Source organism: Lithobates pipiens, unplaced genomic scaffold (assembly GCF_037356315.1).
Source record: "Lithobates pipiens isolate NorthernLeopardFrog02 unplaced genomic scaffold, aLitPip1_a1.2 Scaffold_19, whole genome shotgun sequence".
NCBI classification, from domain to species: Eukaryota; Metazoa; Chordata; class Amphibia; order Anura; family Ranidae; genus Lithobates; species Lithobates pipiens.
The window spans coordinates 286,038,841-286,058,418 of record NW_027507764.1 but is presented as its reverse complement, the minus strand read 5'-3'; the positions used below and the strand labels follow the sequence as shown (position 1 = coordinate 286,058,418).

Genomic DNA, 19,578 nt, shown 5'->3' with positions numbered 1-19,578 from the left:
TCTACAGATGTCTAATCCAGTAATCCTCACAAAATTATTGCAAGTGCTATAGTGTTAAACTATGAACAGTTTGTGGATACCATACTACTAGCTACTTCATTATTCATCAAATAGCTGCACCTTTGAGGCATTTTTAGGAAGCTATGTACAGTATGTACAATTTATAGAGTATATAGGTTTTTTTAGAATTATGTCTTCCTGTGCAGATGACTCCCACTCCCCTGATTTCTTGTGGTGGGGTCACAGTTATAAAAAGTTAGAAGAAATCACCTTAGTAGGATCACAAACACCAATAAAATCCTGAAAGTGATCTTAACTCGGCTCCACTTTATACAACACACAAAAAAAAAGTTTAAGCTTAAGGTGGACAGTTGGAAAAAGAAAGACTACAGTGTTGATTTACTAAAGGCAAATAGGATTTTTACTTTGTAAGAGGGGTTAATACAAGCCCCTTGACCTGTCATAAGGTCCATAGCAGAACTTTCATTCATCTGCCCATCTTTCAGCCATTAGAGGATGTTTCATTGTTGAAATCTATAGTACAGATTATATGAATGGAGGAGGGGGCTGAAAGTGGAGGGCATAGTTGGCATTCTTGATGAGTGCCTATGACAGTTTGAACAACTTCTATTAAATCCTAAAGCACCAGAAGATTACCACTGTGGGGATATGCAGGGGGCAGAAGATTGATTTAAACAAAGATAGCGGTCGCTAGCAGAAGGGACACTTCTCATTCAAGGCAAGTACTGTCCATTGTGCTGAAAATAACTAAACGGAAGCTTTAAATTCTGTTCATAGTCTTAGAAAAAATAAACACTTCAAGCAACCTAGGTGTTCACTATAGAGCTACTACAAAGATCAATGCATTGTTGATTTTCAGCTTGCTGTAATATATTTATTTGATCTACCATGATTAATGTTGCCACTGCATAATGTTAGTAATATTACAGGGTCAGTGCACCTGGTGTACCGAAACCATTTATTTCTGTAAATTGTAAACAGCGGGGTGTACAACCACCCACAGGTTCCTAACATCGCTAAGGGACTAAAAATAGAGACCGCCTTCAAACAGTCACAACAGATGTGTAGATCAGAGAATTCAAATGCAGAGATCTTGCAGCCAGCCAACTCCCAAAACACATAAGAAGCCAGTTGGTGGTTCAGGAAGCATGTAATTACATACAACAGTTTTGGTTGGACTGACTTGTTTAGTGCAAAGAAAAGGAAAACAGACACAATATGATATCATGTAAAATAAGCAAAATATCTTACACAGTGATTATGTGAAATTTCATCTCAAATTTGAAAAACAAATTTAAAGATTGGAATTATAAGATTAACCACATTACCAACATTCAAACAGAATATTCTTAAAATGTTTTTTTTTTTTATTTATTTGGGATCATGAGATAAGATTAATAACTGATTATGATCAATCATAATGTTACCTAGATCTCATTAATATATAGTATGTTGTGCCAAAAAAGCAGTACAAAGCAACACTGTAGAGCTGTATTAGTAAAAAAAAAAAAAACATTACTACTATTTACTATTTGTGGCAATACTACTAAGAAAAATAAAATAAACGTATGATTGTTTTTACAGGGTAAGTTCACCTTTACAGAAAAGGTAAACTTACAAACGACACTCTCCTCACCCCCAACCACCCCCCCCCCCGTTCCCGCTGACCTGGAGTCCGGCGTACCCCCGCACTGACACATCGGGTCGCTGCTTCACTGGTCCGGGGCTTAGAAATCCCTTGTGGCTCATTCTCCTAAATGTGCCTCATCAGGAGGTACATATAGGAGCAGGAGCATTTTAATTGGTCAGCGCCGTCAAATGGGCGGTGCTGACCAATTAGAACCCACGTAGCAAGTTCTGTCACCACCGGCAAAGAGGAGAGGAAGCCGGATGAATTTCAAATCCCCAGACTGGTGAAGCGGTAATATGATCTGTCAGAACAGGAGATCGCTGGACTCCAGGTTAGCAGGACCAGGTGCAATGGAAAGGGGCTCCAGTGTAAGTTCACCTTACAAATTTTCTGTAAAGGTCAACTTAAACTTTAAATGTTAAATCAGTAATAAATGTAAAAGAAAACATTTTATTGCAGCTTACCAATTTTTTGATCTGATGGCTGCATTTTCTGTTTTAAAAACACATTCTTTTTTTTAAAAAACTCTCTTGCAGATTGTACCAGTTTACAGGTGGGAGACAAACAATTTGCCACTGACAGGGGACTTACAATGGTCAGCTTATTTATTTTTATACATTTGAACCTCATTATCCCAAAGGGGAAAAAAATGTTTTCTGTAACTGGGTTTTAAAGTGTGAGCTGGAGTTCAGCTTTAAATTGTTAGTGAACGTAACAAATACGAATTTATCCAAAATTATGAATTATCCGAAATAATGAATGCCATATCTAAATGACTGGAATGTAACAAATGAATAATAATAATAAATAATAATGAAAATTTTTATGATTATTATTAATTTGTTCCATTTGTTTAGATGCAGCATTCGTTATTTTCAGGGCTCAAGTCCTGCGGGAACGCATGGGAACGGAGTTCCTGTACTTTTTCCACAACAGGAACTCAGTTCCCGTTAGCAGCCGTGTCCTGCAAGACTTTGAAGTATGTGAGCTGTGTGGCAGGTGCTACACCAGCAGCTGCCGACACAGTTCACAATATGACCATTCAGGCATTGCCAGTAGGGGGCCCCATGACAGCTTCCGCTTCGATCTACCTGTCAATCACAGCTAGCTGATGGGTAGATCAGGTCCCTGCTGCTAAGAGATTGTATTTAGTCAGACCTCTCGTGATGCTCCTCCCCGCCGGCCCCTCCTGATGTTCTGTCTCCTCATCCTCCCCCCAGTCTCCTGCATACTTTCTGTGTGTCCCGCTGAATCCCCCCTCCTCTATCTTCAGTGCCATATGATGAGAGAACCCAGAGGAGGAGCACAGCTATTCTGCTCACAGGACATGCAGGGAGAGAGGTGAGCTGAGGGAGGAATATCAGTTTGGGGTGGTAAGCTGAGCACAATACCTGGCAAAGTTTAATGCCAGGAGGGAAGTTTATGTGGAAATATGTGAAGGGTTGGAATAGCAGCGAGTGTGTTCTGGAGCCCTGCAGAGTTTGCAGCCCCCCCAAGCTAACACACATCTCCTAAACAGGAACAAATCACTATCTCCCCAAGCATTCTGTCCAGATAATGTGCAGTTCATTTATGACCTTTCCGTTTAACCCTGTGTTATCCAAACTCTGTTCAATGAAAAGTGTAAACTCACCACATAAACACTCTATATACAAAATAACATCCCCCAATAAAGATCAGAACATGATGTTCACATTTGCATGAAAACACAATTGAATGAATGCTGATTATTCAGAGAATTACCGTATTTATGTTTATTGAGGATTTTTTTTATGTACTAACAGTTAAGCTTCATACACACAATACGAAAATTGGATGAAAAATACCACTTTTGAAGCGTTCGTGCATATGAGCGTATCATTTTTTTTTTTTTTTTTTTTTTGGTGTGCGAGTGGATCTTGGGTGGGAGTTCCCACACTTTTTTCCCCAGGACTTGACCCCTGGTTACTTTGGATTATTCGTAACTTCGAATAAATTCATATTCATTACATTCACTAACAGCCAAATTTGCAATGAAATTCCAATACCTATAATGTAATAGTCATTTTTAGTTAGATAGTTAGTTATTCTTAAGGATTTTTAAATTTACGAATTTACAAATTGTGATAAGAATAAATGACCTGGAAAAAAAAAAATTAGAATGAAACTAAAACTAGCACATTTTTTGGCAGTGCACATCTAGTTAGTGTATCCAAATTTTCTAGTACATTTAACAGTACACCCCCCCCCCCCCCTCCTTGGCTGACAGTGCTGATGTCTGCTGTGCTCCTTCATCCAGGGTGGGAGCACTCTAATAAAGGAGGTGTTTTACTGGCCAGATTTTTTTTGTTTGTTTATAAAAATAACATGTATGCCCATACTTACCTGCTCTGTGCAATCATTTCAATCCCAATCCTCTTCTTCATTGGGTGCCCTCATGGAAAGCCGTTTTCTATGGGGGTACCCGTGCAGGCTCGCTCCTGAGTCCTGCTGCTGCATCCATTGACACAGAGAGTGGGGCTCAGGCCTGCCCCCCCCCCCCCCCCGTGTCACTGGATCACTGGATTTGATTGACAGCAGCTGGAGCCGCTGTCAATCTGCCCAATGAAGAGAGTGACAGCAGCTGGAGCCGCTATGCTCATGCACATCGATGGATCAGGCTCAGGTAAGAAAAAGTGTGGGGGGGGGGGGGGGGGGGTCTGGAGGGAGCTTCAGCACAGAATGTTTTTCACTTTAATGTATAGAATGCATTAAGGTGAAAAGGCTTTATAACCACTTTAATGTAATTGCAGCATATAGCTTATAGTTTTAAAACTATGAAAAACTCTTACCAATCGACAATAGCAGCAGTGTAACTGCGTAAAGTAGTGACAACAACCACTCACAGTTCATTGAGAATGGAGCCCAATTAAGCTACAGAAGTTATATTCTAATAATAGTATACTATGAACAGAGACTTCAGAGGAAATGTCACTGGGGCACAGCGGCTTAATAAATCACAGTAAGACCTTGGCAAGTATAAATTACATGTTGTGCAAATATATTAATGCATACAGTACCTCATTATGGAAATCGTACAATGGACACCGTAAGCTGCATGATCTTTATTAATTTTAAATATATTGCAACTTTACTGTATAGTCATTATTTAATACATACTGTGCTACCCAAATGAAAACATCTATATAAAATACTTAAAGAGACACCATCAATTTGCCCATTCAGGGCATAGTGACAGTGTCTGCAGATAGTCCCCCCCCACAGGCTGTTATACTTCCAGAACCACACTTCCATATTGCCTCCCCATACTAACACAGCAGAGCATCTGGGAATTAAAAAAAAAAGTTGACCTTCCCAATGTAAAGTACTTAAGCAGAAAGGCCAATCATTAGCCCTGAATACTGTCATGTGGGGGTATGACATCATCCCCATCTAAGATTATACGTTAGCTGCACAAGAGCTTAGACATCCTGAGATGTTGCAGTTGGGATAGAAAGCAGTATAATGTAAAGCCTGGGGGAGTAACGCGATCTGCGGAAACTACCACTCATCCCACCAGGGCAAAGTGACAGCCTTTCTTTAATATTAAATAACAATACTGATTACTCAGCAATTTATTGTGCTCTCTTAGTACCATCACATGTCTATTGTACTACACATATATTAGGCCCTCTGATAATTATCAGTATACTAGTCTTAAAGAAATGGTCATCTTCCTGCAAGAACACATAATAGGAAAATCCTAAATCAAAAGCATATTTGCTAGATAGAACCCGCACCAGAATCAGGTCGTCATCTTGCCATCTTGTTTTAATTTTTCAATTTTTTGACTATGAATTTGAATATTTGCTAAAAAAAAGTACTTATTTCATAAAGAATGGAGCATTATTAGACACTGCCCAATAGTGATGAACGAACTTCCGACGGGACGTTTCACGAACCCGGCCTATAGTTCGCGAACCGCAACGTTCGCAGCGTGCCCCATTGACTTCAATGGGAGGCGAACTTTGCAAACCTACAGGTCAAATTTGCAGCCACAAAATAATTACTAGCTGTGCACACATAGTCCCACCACATGGCCAATGACATAACACATGTATGAGGTGAATCTGGGATCGACAACTACAAGCATTTTTTTTTTATATGTGAAATTGTGACAATTCAGGACTGTGGAGCGCATGAAGGCAATGGAGGAGAGGGAAGGTCAGGGTAGGCAAAGAAGAGGGTGCAGGAGATGATCAACCGCACCGTGATAGAGAGCACTGACATCAGCAGCGTGACATACAGCAATGACACCTGCACCGTGATAGAGTGATCTGACACCAGCACCGTGATAGAGAGCACTAGAGGTCGACCGATATATCGGCCGGCCGATATATCGGCTGATATTTGCCATTTTTTAATTAACCAGTTGCCGACCGCCGCACGCCGATGTACGTCGGTACAATGGCACGGGCAGGCATAAGGACATACATGTACGTCCCTTGCCTCCCGCGGGTCGGGGGCCCGATCGGGCCCCCGCCCGGTGCCTGCGGCGGTCGGTTTTCGTCCGGGAGCGATCCGGGACGAGGGGGCGGCCATTCATTCATGGCCACCCCCTCGCGATCGCTCCCGACGAATAGAAATCCCCGGTGACATCACTTCCTCTCCTGTAATGTAAACACAGGAGAGGAAGTGATGTATTCTCTCCTCCGTGTCGGTATTTTCCGTTCCGACACGGAGGAGAGCGGATCGGTGAGTTGCACCAACACTCTACACACACAGTAGAACATGCCAGGCACACTCACACCCCCCCTTTACCCCCCGATCACCCCCCCAATTACCCCTGCCCCCCAGTCACAGTGACACCAATGTCATTTTTTTTTTTTTTTTTTTTTTTTTTTGCATTGGTGTCATTTGTGACTGTAATAACTGTTAGGGCAGTTAGAGTTAGCCCCCTTTAGTTCTAATGTACCCCCCTAACCCCCCCAATAAAGGTTTAACCCCGTGATCACCCCCCGTCGCCAGTGTCACTAAGGCTGGGTTCACATTGCAGCGGTTTATGAGAACGAATGTGATTCGCACCGCACTGCAGTGCAAATCACATCCGATCTCTGTGCGATTCGAGTTCAGCCATTCGCCGCACCCGCCGCACCCGCCACACCCGCCGCACCCGCCGCAAATTCGCACGGGACCCTTTTTTTGGCCCGCAGCAGAATCGGATCGCATGGGTGTTCACACCATGCGATCCGAGTTTGCAGATCGCACTGCGATATGCGAACTGATCTGGGGGTGTCAGTAACATTTCACTGACACTCCCAGCAGTTCGCATAGGGCAGTGTGAACTGCCGCCGGGAGGCATGCGATGCGGGAACCCGCCGCGGATTCGTGCGTTCCCGCATCGCTCCAGTGTGAACCCAGCCTAATAAGCGATAATTTTTCTGATCGCCGTATTAGTGTCACAGGTGACGCTAGTTAGGCAGGTAGGTATTTAGGTTCGCCGCAGCTTTTTATAGCGCCAGGGACCCCCATATACTACCGCATAAAGCCCCCTGATTGCCCCCTAGTTAACCCTTTCACCAGTGATCACCATATAACTGTTACAGGTGACGCTGGTTGGTTAGTTATTTTTTTATAGTTTCAGGGCACCCGCCATTTATTACCTAATAAAGGTTTAACCCCCTGATCACCCGGCGGGTGTCATTTGTGACTAATAACTGTTAGGGCAGTTAGGGTTAGCCCCCTTTAGTTCTAAGGTACCCCCCTAACCCCCCCAATAAAGGTTTAACCCCGTGATCACCCCCCGTCGCCAGTGTCACTAAGGCTGGGTTCACATTGCAGCGGTTTATGAGAACGGATGTGATTCGCACCGCACTGCAGTGCAAATCACATCCGATCTCTGTGCGATTCGAGTTCAGCCATTCGCCGCACCCGCCGCACCCGCCGCAAATTCGCACGGGACCCTTTTTTTGGCCCGCAGCAGAATCGGATCGCATGGGTGTTCACACCATGCGATCCGAGTTTGCAGATCGCACTGCGATATGCGAACTGATCTGGGGGTGTCAGTAACATTTCACTGACACTCCCAGCAGTTCGCATAGGGCAGTGTGAACTGCCGCCGGGAGGCATGCGATGCGGGAACCCGCCGCGCATTCGTGGCGTTCCCGCATCGGTCCAGTGTGAACCCAGCCTAATAAGCGATCGTTTTTCTGATCGCTGTATTAGTGTCACAGGTGACGCTAGTTAGGCAGGTAGGTATTTATGTTCGCTGCAGCTTTTTATAGCGCCAGGGACCCCCATATACTACCGCATAAAGCCCCCTAATTGCCCCCTAGTTAACCCTTTCACCAGTGATCACCATATAACTGTTACAGGTGACGCTGGTTGGTTAGTTATTTTTTTTATAGTTTCAGGGCACCCGCCATTTATTACCTAGTCTCACTAGTGTACCCCTAAATTTAGGGGTGTCTACTTTCCAAAATGGGGTCATTTGGGGGGGTTTGTGCCATCTTGGCATTTTATGGCCTTCAAAACTGTAACGCCCTTAGAAAGCCTGAAGGCGGTGCTTGGGTTTCGGGGCCCCGTACGCGGCTAGGCTCCCAAAAAGTCCCACATATGTGGTATCCCCGTACTCAGGAGAAGCAGCAGAATTTATTTTGGGGTGTCATTTCACATATGCCCATGGCATGCGTGAGCAATATATCATTTAGTGACAACTTTGTGAAAAAAAAAAAAAAAAAAAAAAAGTTTGTAATTTTCCCGCAACTTGTGGCAAAATATAAAATATTCCATGGACTCAACATGCCTCTCAGCAAATAGCTTGGGGTGTCTACTTTCTAAAATGGGGTCATTTGTGGGGGTTTTGTGCCATCTTGGCATTTTATGGCCTTCAAAACTGTAATAGGTAGTGAGAAGTGAACTCAAAAATTTACGCCCTTAGAAAGCCTGAAGGCGGTGCTTGGTTTTCGGGGCCCCGTACGCGGCTAGGCTCCCAAAAAGTCCCACATATGTGGTATCCCCGTACTCAGGAGAAGCAGCAGAATTTATTTTGGGGTGTCATTTCACATATGCCCATGGCATGCATGAGCAATATATCATTTAGTGACAACTTTGGTAAAAAAAAAAAAAAAAAAAAAAGTTTGTAATTTTCCCGCAACTTGTGGCAAAATATAAAATATTCCATGAACTCAACATGCCTCTCAGCAAATAGCTTGGGGTGTCTACTTTCTAAAATGGGGTCATTTGTGGGGGTTTTGTGCCATCTTGGCATTTTATGGCCTTCAAAACTGTAATAGGTAGTGAGAAGTGAACTCAAAAATTTACGCCCTTAGAAAGCCTGAAGGCGGTGCTTGGTTTTCGGGGCCCCGTACGCGGCTAGGCTCCCAAAAAGTCCCACATATGTGGTATCCCCGTACTCAGGAGAAGCAGCAGAATTTATTTTGGGGTGTCATTTCACATACGCCCATAGCATGTGTGAGCAATATATCATTTAGTGACAACTTTGTGTAAAAAAAAAAAAAAAATTTTTTTTTTGTCATTATTCAATCGCTTGAGGCAAAAAAATAAAATATTCAATGGGCTCAACATGCCTCTTATCAATTTCCTTAGGGGGTCTACTTTCCAAAATGGGGTCATTTGGGGGGGTTTTGTACTGCCCTGCCATTTTAGCACCTCAAGAAATGAGATAGGCAGTCGTAAACTAAAAGCTGCGTAAATTCCAGAAAACGTACCTTAGTTTGTAGATGTGACAACTTTTGCGCAAACCAATAAATATACAATTATTGACTTTTTTTTTACCAAAGACATGTGGCTGAATACATTTTGGCCTAAATGTATGACTAAAATTGAGTTTATTGGATTTTTCTAATAACAAAAAGTAGAAAATATCATTTTTTTTCAAAATTTGCGGTCTTTTTACGTTTATATCGCAAAAAATAAAAATCGCAGAGGCAATCAAATACCATCAAAAGAAAGCTCTATTTGTGGGAAGAAAAGGACGCAAATTTTGTTTGGGTACAACATTGCATGACCGCGCAATTACCAGTTAAAGCAGCGCAGTGCCAAAGTGTAAAAAGACCTCTGGTCATTTACCAGCAAAATGGTCCGGTCTGAAAGTGGTTAATCGGCATCGGCCGATTGTGCTGATAAAAAAGCCGATTACATGTTCAGCGCGACTTGCAAAAGACTTCTGTAATAGAAGTCAATGTAAGTTGCCTGAAGACATCAGTGAAGGACTTTCTTCCTCTCTGGGCAGGCTGCCAAGAAAAGATCAAATGTTTCTTCTTCAATGGGCTGAACTCCCTGTGTAGAAGTTCTCAGTTTAACCATTTAAAGACCAAATCTTTTCTGACACTTGTTGCTTACAAGTAAAAATCCAGTATTTTCTGCTAGAAAATCACTCAGAAGCCCCAAAAATTCTATGTATTTTTTTTAGCAGAGACCCTAGGGAATAAAATAGCGGTTGTTGCAATATTTTATGTGACACGGTATTTGCGCAGAGGTCTTTCAAACGCAAGTAAGCCCTTTTTTTTCGCCCAAGTTTTGAGTACCTGTTTTTGTGTATTTAATAAATAGTTTTTTTTTTTTTATCTAAATTATACATACAAGTGAACTGATTGGAGATTTGTTTTGTTTAATAAATGTGTAAGAAATTTTCTGTATCACTTATTAAGGCTGCTTTCACACTGGGTCGGGCAGGCGTTGACGGTAAAACGCTGCTAGTTTTAGCAGCGATTTACCGTCATTTTAGCCCCGCTATTCGGCTGCTAGCGGGGCAGTGAAGCACTGCTGCAAAATTGCATTGCATGTGCTTCAGCAGTGGTGACCATTCATTTCAATGGGCAGGAGTGGTGGAGGAGCGGTTTACACCGCTCCAAAGATGCTGCTTGCAGGATTTTTATTTTTTTTTACTTCCTGCCAGCGCATCTCCTCATTGTGAAAGCACTCGGGCTTTCACACAGACTGCAGGGGAGCCGTTTTGAAGGCAATTCACAGGCGCTATTTTTAGCCCAAAATCACCTGAAAAAAACCCCAGTGTTAAAGGTGTCCAACTTAGATTTTATGAGATGAAGGGGGGGGGAAAAAAAAGGAAAAAATAAATAAAAAATCGGCCTAACATATCGGCCCAAAAAAATCGGCATCATATATCGGCCACCGGCCGCCACAATTTCTAAATATCGGCATCGGCCAGAGGAAAACCCATATCGGTCGACCTCTAGAGAGCACTGACATTAGCAGCGTGACATACAGTAATGACACCTGCACCATGATAGAGTGATCTGACGCCAGCACCGTGATAGAGAGCACTGACATCAGCAGCGTGACATACAGCAATGACACCTGCACCATGATAGAGTGATCTGACGCCAGCACCGTGATAGAGAGCACTGACATCAGCAGAGTGACATACAGCAATGACACCTGCACCGTGATAGAGTGATCTGACACCAGCACCGTGATAGAGAGCACTGACATCAGCAGTGTGACATAAAGCACTGACACCAGCACCGTGACATACAGCACTGACACCAGCACCGTGATATACAGCACTGACACCAGCACCGTGATATACAGCACTGACACCTGCACCGTGATATACAGCACTGACACCTGCACCATAAGCAGCCCCAGGAGGAAGTCAGCATAGCACAGGGATGGTGGGAGCCCCTCATAATGAGCATAGCACAGGGATGGTGGGAGCCCCTCATAATATGCACAGCAGAGGTACAGCCCCAGGAGGAAGTCAGCACAGCACAGGGATGGTGGGAGCCCCTCATAATAAGCAGCCCTAGGAGGAAGTCAGCACAGCACAGGGATGGTGGGAGCCCCTAATAATAAGCATAGCACAGGGATGGTGGGAGCCCCTCATAATATGCACAGCAGAGGTACAGCCCCAGGAGGAAGTCAGCACAGCACAGGGATGGTGAACTTTACAAACCTACAGGTCATATTTGCAGCCACAAAATAATTACTAGCTGTGCACACATAGTCCCACCACATGGCCAATGACATAACACATGTATGAGGTGAATCTGGGATCGACAACTACAAGCATTCTTTTTTTATATGTGAAATTCTGACAATTCAGGACTCTTGAGACAATGGAGGCGAGGGAAGGTCAGGGTAGGCAAAGAAAAGGGTGCAGGAGATGATCACCAGCACCAGCACCGTGATATACAGCACTGACACCTGCACCGTGATAGAGTGATCTGACACCAGCACCGAGATAGAGAGCACTAACAGCAGCACTGATACCAGCAACTTGCTGCTGGGCCCCAAAAATATGACACTGCTCAACCTCTTCAAACAGGAGGGTACGGGCATATAGTACGGAGTGCTTTTTTTGGACAAGGAAGTGAGCCAAATGAAGAAAAGGTCTGTGTGCTCAATTAAAACAATCGTTTATAGACATATACATGGTCTACTGGTCACATGTGTTGAATTCCTCCGAGATCCATGCCTCATTCATTTTTAGAAATGTGAGGTAGTTAACAGTGTCGTGAGCTAGGCAAGTACGCTTATCGGTCACGATCCCCCTGCTGTGCTGAACGTCCTTTCGGACAGGACACTGGACGAGGGACAAGCCAACAGTTCGATTGCAAATTGGGCAAGCTCTGGCCAGAGGTCAAGCCTGCCCACCCAGTAGTCCAGGGGTTCATCACTCCTCAGAGCGTCCACATCGGCCGTTAACCCGATGTAGTCGGACACCTGACGGTCTAGGCGTTCCCTGATGCTGGATCCGGGTGACACCTGTCGATGGGTCAGCTGAAAGAATGACCTCATATCAGAAGTCACCAACACATCTTCAAACCAGCCTCTTCTTGCAGGCGCTGTTGGATTGGTACCCGCAACTCCTTCTCTGGGAGTGGGAATTGCTCCTCTGCCAGCGCACGCAAAAGCAGAATGCAGCATTTCTCCAAGCTAGGCCTGGAAGTGCTCCATTCTGACAGCCCTCTGTGACGGCGGTAACATTTCCACCATTTTGTGTTTGTACCGGGGGTCTAAGTACGTTGCCACCCAGTACTGGTCCTTGACCCTTATGCTTTTTATACAGGGGTCCCTATTAAAACACTGGAGCATGAAGGCCCCCATTTGCACTAAACTGGAAGCGGTGTGGTGGCCTGGCTCCTGCTCATCATCCAGGATAATGTCGTCCTCTTCATTCTCCTCTCCCCATCCACGCACAACAACAGGGATCCCAGAAAGGTTTAAAGCATGCACTTCTTGCTCCTCCTCATCCGCCCTGGCACCATCATCCTCTGACTCCTTTTCAGACTCCTGTTGTTCACTTGTCTCAGATAGAGTAGCCCCCCGGGAATTCATCCAGCATTGCAACTTCCTCATCTTCCCGCTCCTGCTCCTCCACAGCTTGATCAATGACACGACGCAATGCACTTTCCATAAAGAAGGCATAAGGTACCATGTCACTGATGGCGCCATGGCTGCGACTGACCAGTTTGGTGATCTCCTCAAATGGCCGCAGAAGTCTGCATGCATTGCGCATGAGCAGCCACTGGCGCAGTGAAAAAAAAAAAACAGCTCCCCAGAACCTGTTCTGCCGCAGAGTTCATACAGGTAGACGTTAACTGCACGTTTCTGCTGGAGCAGCCTATCAAGCATATAGAAGGTTGAGTTCCATTGCGTCGGGCAATCGCAAATAAGACGTCTGTCCGGCAGATTGTGTCGCCGCTGAATGTCAGCAAGGCGAGCCATGGCCGTGTAAAATCTTCTGAAATAGGCCGAGATTTTCCTTGCCTGCCGCAAGATGTCCTGGACCCCAGGGTATTTGACAACGAATCGCTGCGCGACCAAGTTTAAGACGTGTGCCGTGCATGGCACATGCGTAATTTTGCCCTGTTTCAATGCGCTAAGCAGATTGGCACCGTTGTCACACACCACTTTACCAACTGTCAAATTGAGCGGTGTTAGCCACTGATCTCAAATCAAAGTGTAGCGCTTAACAGAGTGATGAATGATCTAATTAGTACATCATCATACAATTTAACCCAGACACCTTAAGTGTGAAATTTCTCAATAATATATAAACATAAAAATAAAATTACAAATTCGAAAAAACTATAAATGAATTAAAGTCTCTATATGAAAAATTGATCCAGTCCAAACGTGAAATACGGGTCACCATCCACCTTCTTAGATGAGACTAGCATGCAGACACCCTGTGATATTCCCGTCACCTTTAGAAATAAAGGCTTACCGGATATTATGGATATGCATATTATGGATCAGCTGTAGCACTATTTTTATGGATTAAGCGCTTGATTTCTTTGGTTTCATGTGAGTTCATTACTTTTTATTAAATTTTTTTCTTTTAAACGGATTTACACTATTGTGGCTCCTTATTTTCCTTTGTATGAGTTCAACATTTTGAGCTGGAGTGTACCGATGTGGATTTAACAACTAGTTGGGACAACCACATGAGGAGTCTGACCTGTTACTTCCCTGAAAATTTACATCTATGATCTTGGTTTCTAAATGTATAAGCCTGCATGATCCTTCGAATGTATATTCGTTTGGATCCATAATATCCGGTAAGCCTTTATTTCTAAAGGTGACGGGAATATCACAGGGTGTCTGCATGCTAGTCTCATCTAAGAAGGTGGATGGTGACCCGTATTTCACGTTTGGACTGGATCAATTTTTCATATAGAGACTTTAATTCATTTATAGTTTTTTCGAATTTGTAATTTTATTTTTATGTTTATATATTATTGAGAAATTTCACACTTAAGGTGTCTGGGTTAAATTGTATGATGATGTACTAATTAGATCATTCATCACTCTGTTAAGCGCTACACTTTGATTTGATATTTGTTTACTATTCACTGTTTTATCCTTGTGATTGTGTGAGCAGCTTTTTTCTGTTTTTTGGGATAGCGCAGTGTCACAGGGAACACTTGTTAGCCACTGATCTGCCTGTGAACGCAAAGCTGAAAGGAGTGCCGGGCCAGCGTGGCTCTTGGCTTCCAGGCACAACAGATGCAGCACGGCATGGCAACGTCTCACCTGGCATGTCGAATAGGTTCTGGGGAGCTTGGGCGGCGCAGCGGAAGAGACGCTAGCAGTGGAAAAGGAGGAGTCAGCCGAGGAGGAGAGGGAGGAGGATGGAGTAGGAGGAGGAGCAGAAGAAGAGCCAGGCCTGCATGCAATCCGTGGCGGTAAAACCAAATCTACACGGGTGCCACGGGTTACATGCTTGACGGCCGTCAGAAGGTTCACCCAGTGGGCAGTAAAAGTGATATACCTTCCCTGCCCATGTTTGCTAGACCACGTGTCTGTGGTCAGATGTATCTTGGCACCGACACTGTGTGCCAGAGATACATTCACTTGCCGCTGAACATGGCCATATAGCTCTGGGATGCCCTTCTCTGAGAAATACTTCCTTCCTGGGACCTTCCATTGTGGTGTTCCAATGGCCACAAATTTTCGAAAGGCCTCCGAGTCCACCAGTTTATATGGCAGTAGTTGGTGGGCTATCAGTTCTGACAAGCCAGCCATCAACCGTTGGGCAAGAGGGTTATCCGGCATCATCATTTTTTTACGCTCGAACATTAGGCCCACGGAAGCCTGCCTTTTTGCAGAAAAACGTGAGCTTGGCGTGATGGAAGGTGGAGTGGAGGACAATTGTGAGGAGAGAGGAGAAGGAGAAGTAGAAGACGAGGCTGGACGGTGAGAGCCTGGAGTGTGGCTTTGTGTGATCCGTTGCTCACACTGGGCTCGGTGATGGCAGCTCATGTGCCTTCTTAAGGCGGTCGTCCCTAGGTGAGTGTTGGGCTTATCACAACTAAATAAAAGACAGCATTTTAGCTTGCACATGATTAGATGATAAAATCAGCAGAGCTTCCACTCATTTTAGATCTACCCCTTAGATTTAGAGCGACTGTACTTCATAGTTACATACATAGTTACATAGTTGGTAAGGTTGAATAAAGACACCAGTCCATCCAGTTCAACCTGGGTGAGTCTCTACAATTGTCCCTATCCCTGTGCATTGCACACTCACATGAGTCCCTACCCTGAAGGAGCCCACAATCCAAGGTCCCCATTCATATACTAGGGCCAATTTTGGACAGAAGCCAATTAACCTACCTGCATGTCTTTGGAGTGTGGGAGGAAACCGGAGTACCCGGAGGAAACGCATGCAGGCACAGGGAGAACATGCAAACTTCAGGCAGGTAGTTTCGTGGTTGGGATTCGAACCAGCGACCCTTTTTACTGCTAGGTGAGAGTGCTAACCACTACACCCCTGTGCTGCCCCATCCAAGTGCACTTTCAGTGCAAAGTGGATTTGCCTTTCATAAATAACCCCCATTGTGTTTTGCTGATATTAAAGTATATCACAGAATGAAAGCTGAAAGGAAGGTCTAGAGCAGTGATGGCGAACCTTGGCACCCCAGATGTTTTGGAACTACATTTCCCATGATGCTTATGCACTCTGCAGTGTAGGTGAGCATCATAGGAAATGTAGTTCCAAAACATCTGGGGTGCCAAGGTTCGCCATCACTGGTCTAGAGGGTTTGTTTTTTGCTTTTGTTAAGTTTCCTTTTTAAACTGTGGAGTTTAATGTTTTGTACAATATCCAGTTTCTTGAGTGGATGTTCCCCTGTAGAATATAGTAGCTATACAGTTATCATATTGGTATCATATATTGCCAAAATCACTTTAAAATACTAAAAGTTCCAAGGAAAAAGCTAGAAAAGGCGTCTGCATGCAAACTCCTATACAGGGAAAGAAACAAGTAGACTGAATGCCTAAATTCAGGCAGATTTGAAATAAATAAATAAATTAATGTAGCCATGTATTAAATCAGGGGTCTCCAAATTTTTTAAACAAAGGGCCAGTTCACTGTCCATAAGGCTTTAAGCAGAAAATGCCCCAACATCAGTGTCCTATCATTGGTGTCAGTGGGAGGAATAGTGCCCCACCATTGGTTTTAATGGGAGGAATAGTGCCCCATTGTTAATATCAATAAGAAGAATAGTGCACCATTGATGGTGTCAGTAAAGGGAATTGTGCGCCATCATTAAAGTGGGGTGCCCCCTATAAAAAAAAAAAAAAAAAAAAGTAAAAGTCAGTAGCTAAAAATACTGCAGCTGCTGACTTTTAATAATCGCACACTTACCTGTTCCAGGGTCCAGCGATGTGGGGGAACGAAGCCCCCCCTCGTTCCCACTCTGCTCACGGCGCCGGCATTCTTACTGTGGGCACCCAGCTGTGGCTTCACAGTCGGGCACCCACTGCACATGCGCTAGCAGTGCCACGCGCCGAGATACGCCGCACAGTCATCTGGGACACATGACAGGTCCCAGATGACTGCGCGGCACCGAGGGGAAGTGATGTCACCAGCCCGGGCACTGAAGGAGGCAGACTACGAGGGACCCCCTAGCAACAGGCATTTAGAGGTGAGTAAAAATTATTTTTTTTCCAATTTTTTTTTTTTATGAATTTTAAGCTATTTTTTTTTTTTTTGGTGGCATCACCACTTTAATGTCAGTTGGTGAATAGTGCCTCGAAGGCCAGATAAAGGCAAGCAAAGAGCCACATCCAGCCCCTGGGCCACAGTTTGGAGACCACTGTATTAAATAATACATCATTAAATTTATTTTTAAATAAAAGCAATATAAGCACCTGAATTAGGCATGGAACCAGTCTTTTGCAGACCTTGTACAGCAGAGCTCAGCCTAAGGGTGATAGAAATAGCACAAGGAGCCATTCATTTATACTGCAGTGCAACAGGCATGCAGATCACAGAATATAGCAGAATGACAGAGAGAAGAGCACATCAGTCTGCTGCTTCTCTTTCAATGTTTTGACACAGGGGGAGACCTGTAAGTGTTACTGAACTGTGTAAATCTCAGATCCCGTCACTTTTCTCTAAATGGACAGAGTGGAAAAAATTATGAAAGATACCTTTACATGAGTAATATTCTGTGAGCAGAAACATTGAAGGATTATTTACCTGAAAGATGCTGTCGAAACAGTTCCATAATACATCATTCTGAGTAAAAGGTAGGGTCTTCAACCAGGCCTTCAGGACAGGTCTCCAGTCTAGCACAGAAGAGCTCATAAAGACCATGCCATTGCGGGATACAGTGGCCGGGGAGGCATTGTCAATGTTGTGTGGTTCAAATACAATTTTACAATTAGGTGCCATTGGAATACGATCGCCATTAGCCAACGTGAGCGTTTTATTGTCATCCAAAACAGAATTCAAATTTTCGATCCATATTGCATCAACAGGTCCATCTAAGACTATCCATATGTGCTCTCCCTGAAACACATTCCAAAAGACATATCTTTAGATGAAAAAGCCAGAGAGTAGAGTTCTTCAAGTGGGTAATAACACAAAAATACAGGCAGTGATCTAGAAAAGAAAACAACAAAATGAGCTTTGGATACCTACCTTTTTTGCTTTTAAGGTTTTTCTCCACAAAGTTGAAAATATGCCATCAGTCCAGTCATTTGTGGCCACATCAAGGGTGCCAAACATTTGGGAGGCAGTGATAGCTTTAGGGTTCATCCTCATCTCTTTGTGAGGAGCTCCACAATCTGTCATTGCTTTCATGAGGACATTGATACATTTGGTTTTGCCGGCACCACTAGGTCCAAGTGTCATCATTCCTTAAAAACAAAATTCAAGGTTGTACTTATATCACAGGGTAACCTCAGATAAACAGAATTATATTATAGACATAACGAAGTTGAAATGATAGATTAAAAAAACGTTAAATAATTTTTTTTTTTTTTACCCTTCCCACTATAAATTTAGTAATCTGTATTATTTCAGAAAGATGACACATAATATATTACATTGTACTGTGGAAATAAGACATTTTCATTCAAAATCAGTTTGATTGTTAAGCAGATGGGGGCAAACATTTTTTTAAAAAGTAATGTATTTCTATAATACACTACCAGTTTCCTTATACGTATTTGTTTACAACACAAATCATTTAACTTTCTAAACAGCAGAAATATTCTTTAGCTATTGATGAAAGATAAAAACTAACCACTCTCAAGATATTACCAGTTCTTGACAGTACAGCTGTTATGTTTTGTTTTTTTAACCAGCATTCTGAAGACCTGCCCTTCATCTAGCATGAAAATATACAGTATATTTCCAAATAATTCCTTAACCACTTGAGACCCGCAATACGTCTATTGACGTCATGGGGTTTCGCTGGTTATATCTAAATGATGCCTGAGTCCACAGACATCATTCAGATATTGCCGTTTTCAGCCGGCGATTCCCTACACCATAAGAATGATCATAGCGGCTGTTCCGCCGCTTGATCGTTCTTACGGGCGGCGGGAGGGGACGCACCCCCACCTCCCGCCGCCCTCCAGTGCTTCTACCGACTCACCGTTTCCATCGGTGAGTCGGTCACAGGATCCGCTGGCCCCAGCATGTGATCATAGAGATTTCCGGCGGACTAGATTGTCCCCGGAGTCTCTATGATCGTTCGGAGGCCGGGCGCGATGTTATGACGTCACGCCTGGCCTCGGTATTCAAATTAACGGCGCCAATCTGGCTAGGAAGCCAGGATCGTTTTTTTTTATTATTCTTCCTAGCTTAGAGGTGAGATATGGGGTCTTATTGACCCCATATTTCACTGTAAATAGGTCCGATCGTGCCATATTCCTATTACAAGGGATGTTTACATTCCTTGTAATAGGAATAAAAAAGACATCATTTTTTTTTTTTAAGTGTAAAACTAAAAAAATAAAAATAAAATTAACAATAAAAAAGAACACAGAAGCAAACGCATACGTAAGTCCCGCCCACATATGAAAACGGTGTTCAAACCACACGTGAGGTATGTGGGTATCTATTTACTTGGCGTATCCTCCTCTTTCACATTATGCAAAAAAATTGGCCCAGGGCGATACGCTAAACGTCACCTTGTGTTTGTAACGGTCCCAGGAGAACGGGTCTGTCCGTATGCGTCCGG

At 43.7% G+C, this 19,578-nt stretch overlaps 1 protein-coding gene and 1 long non-coding RNA gene across 3 annotated transcripts in view; one reads left to right on the top strand and one right to left on the bottom strand.

The window, feature by feature from the left end:
- LOC143996736 (dynein axonemal heavy chain 5-like) overlaps positions 1 to 19,578 on the bottom strand; it is a 638,308-nt gene that overhangs the window by 324,040 nt on the left and 294,690 nt on the right. For both annotated transcript variants that reach the window (XM_077491993.1, XM_077491994.1), the window contains exons 47-48: positions 18,030 to 18,247; positions 17,586 to 17,897 (exon numbers count right to left, since the gene is read on the bottom strand). In XM_077491993.1, the coding sequence (XP_077348119.1) occupies positions 17,586 to 17,897; positions 18,030 to 18,247 (530 nt within the window). The remainder of the gene's footprint in view (positions 1 to 17,585; positions 17,898 to 18,029; positions 18,248 to 19,578) is intronic.
- Positions 4,673 to 19,578, top strand: part of LOC143996738 (uncharacterized) — a 74,891-nt gene continuing 59,985 nt past the window's right edge. Inside the window, exon 1 of the long non-coding RNA XR_013277589.1 lies at positions 4,673 to 4,718. This is a non-coding gene — a long non-coding RNA (uncharacterized LOC143996738). The remainder of the gene's footprint in view (positions 4,719 to 19,578) is intronic.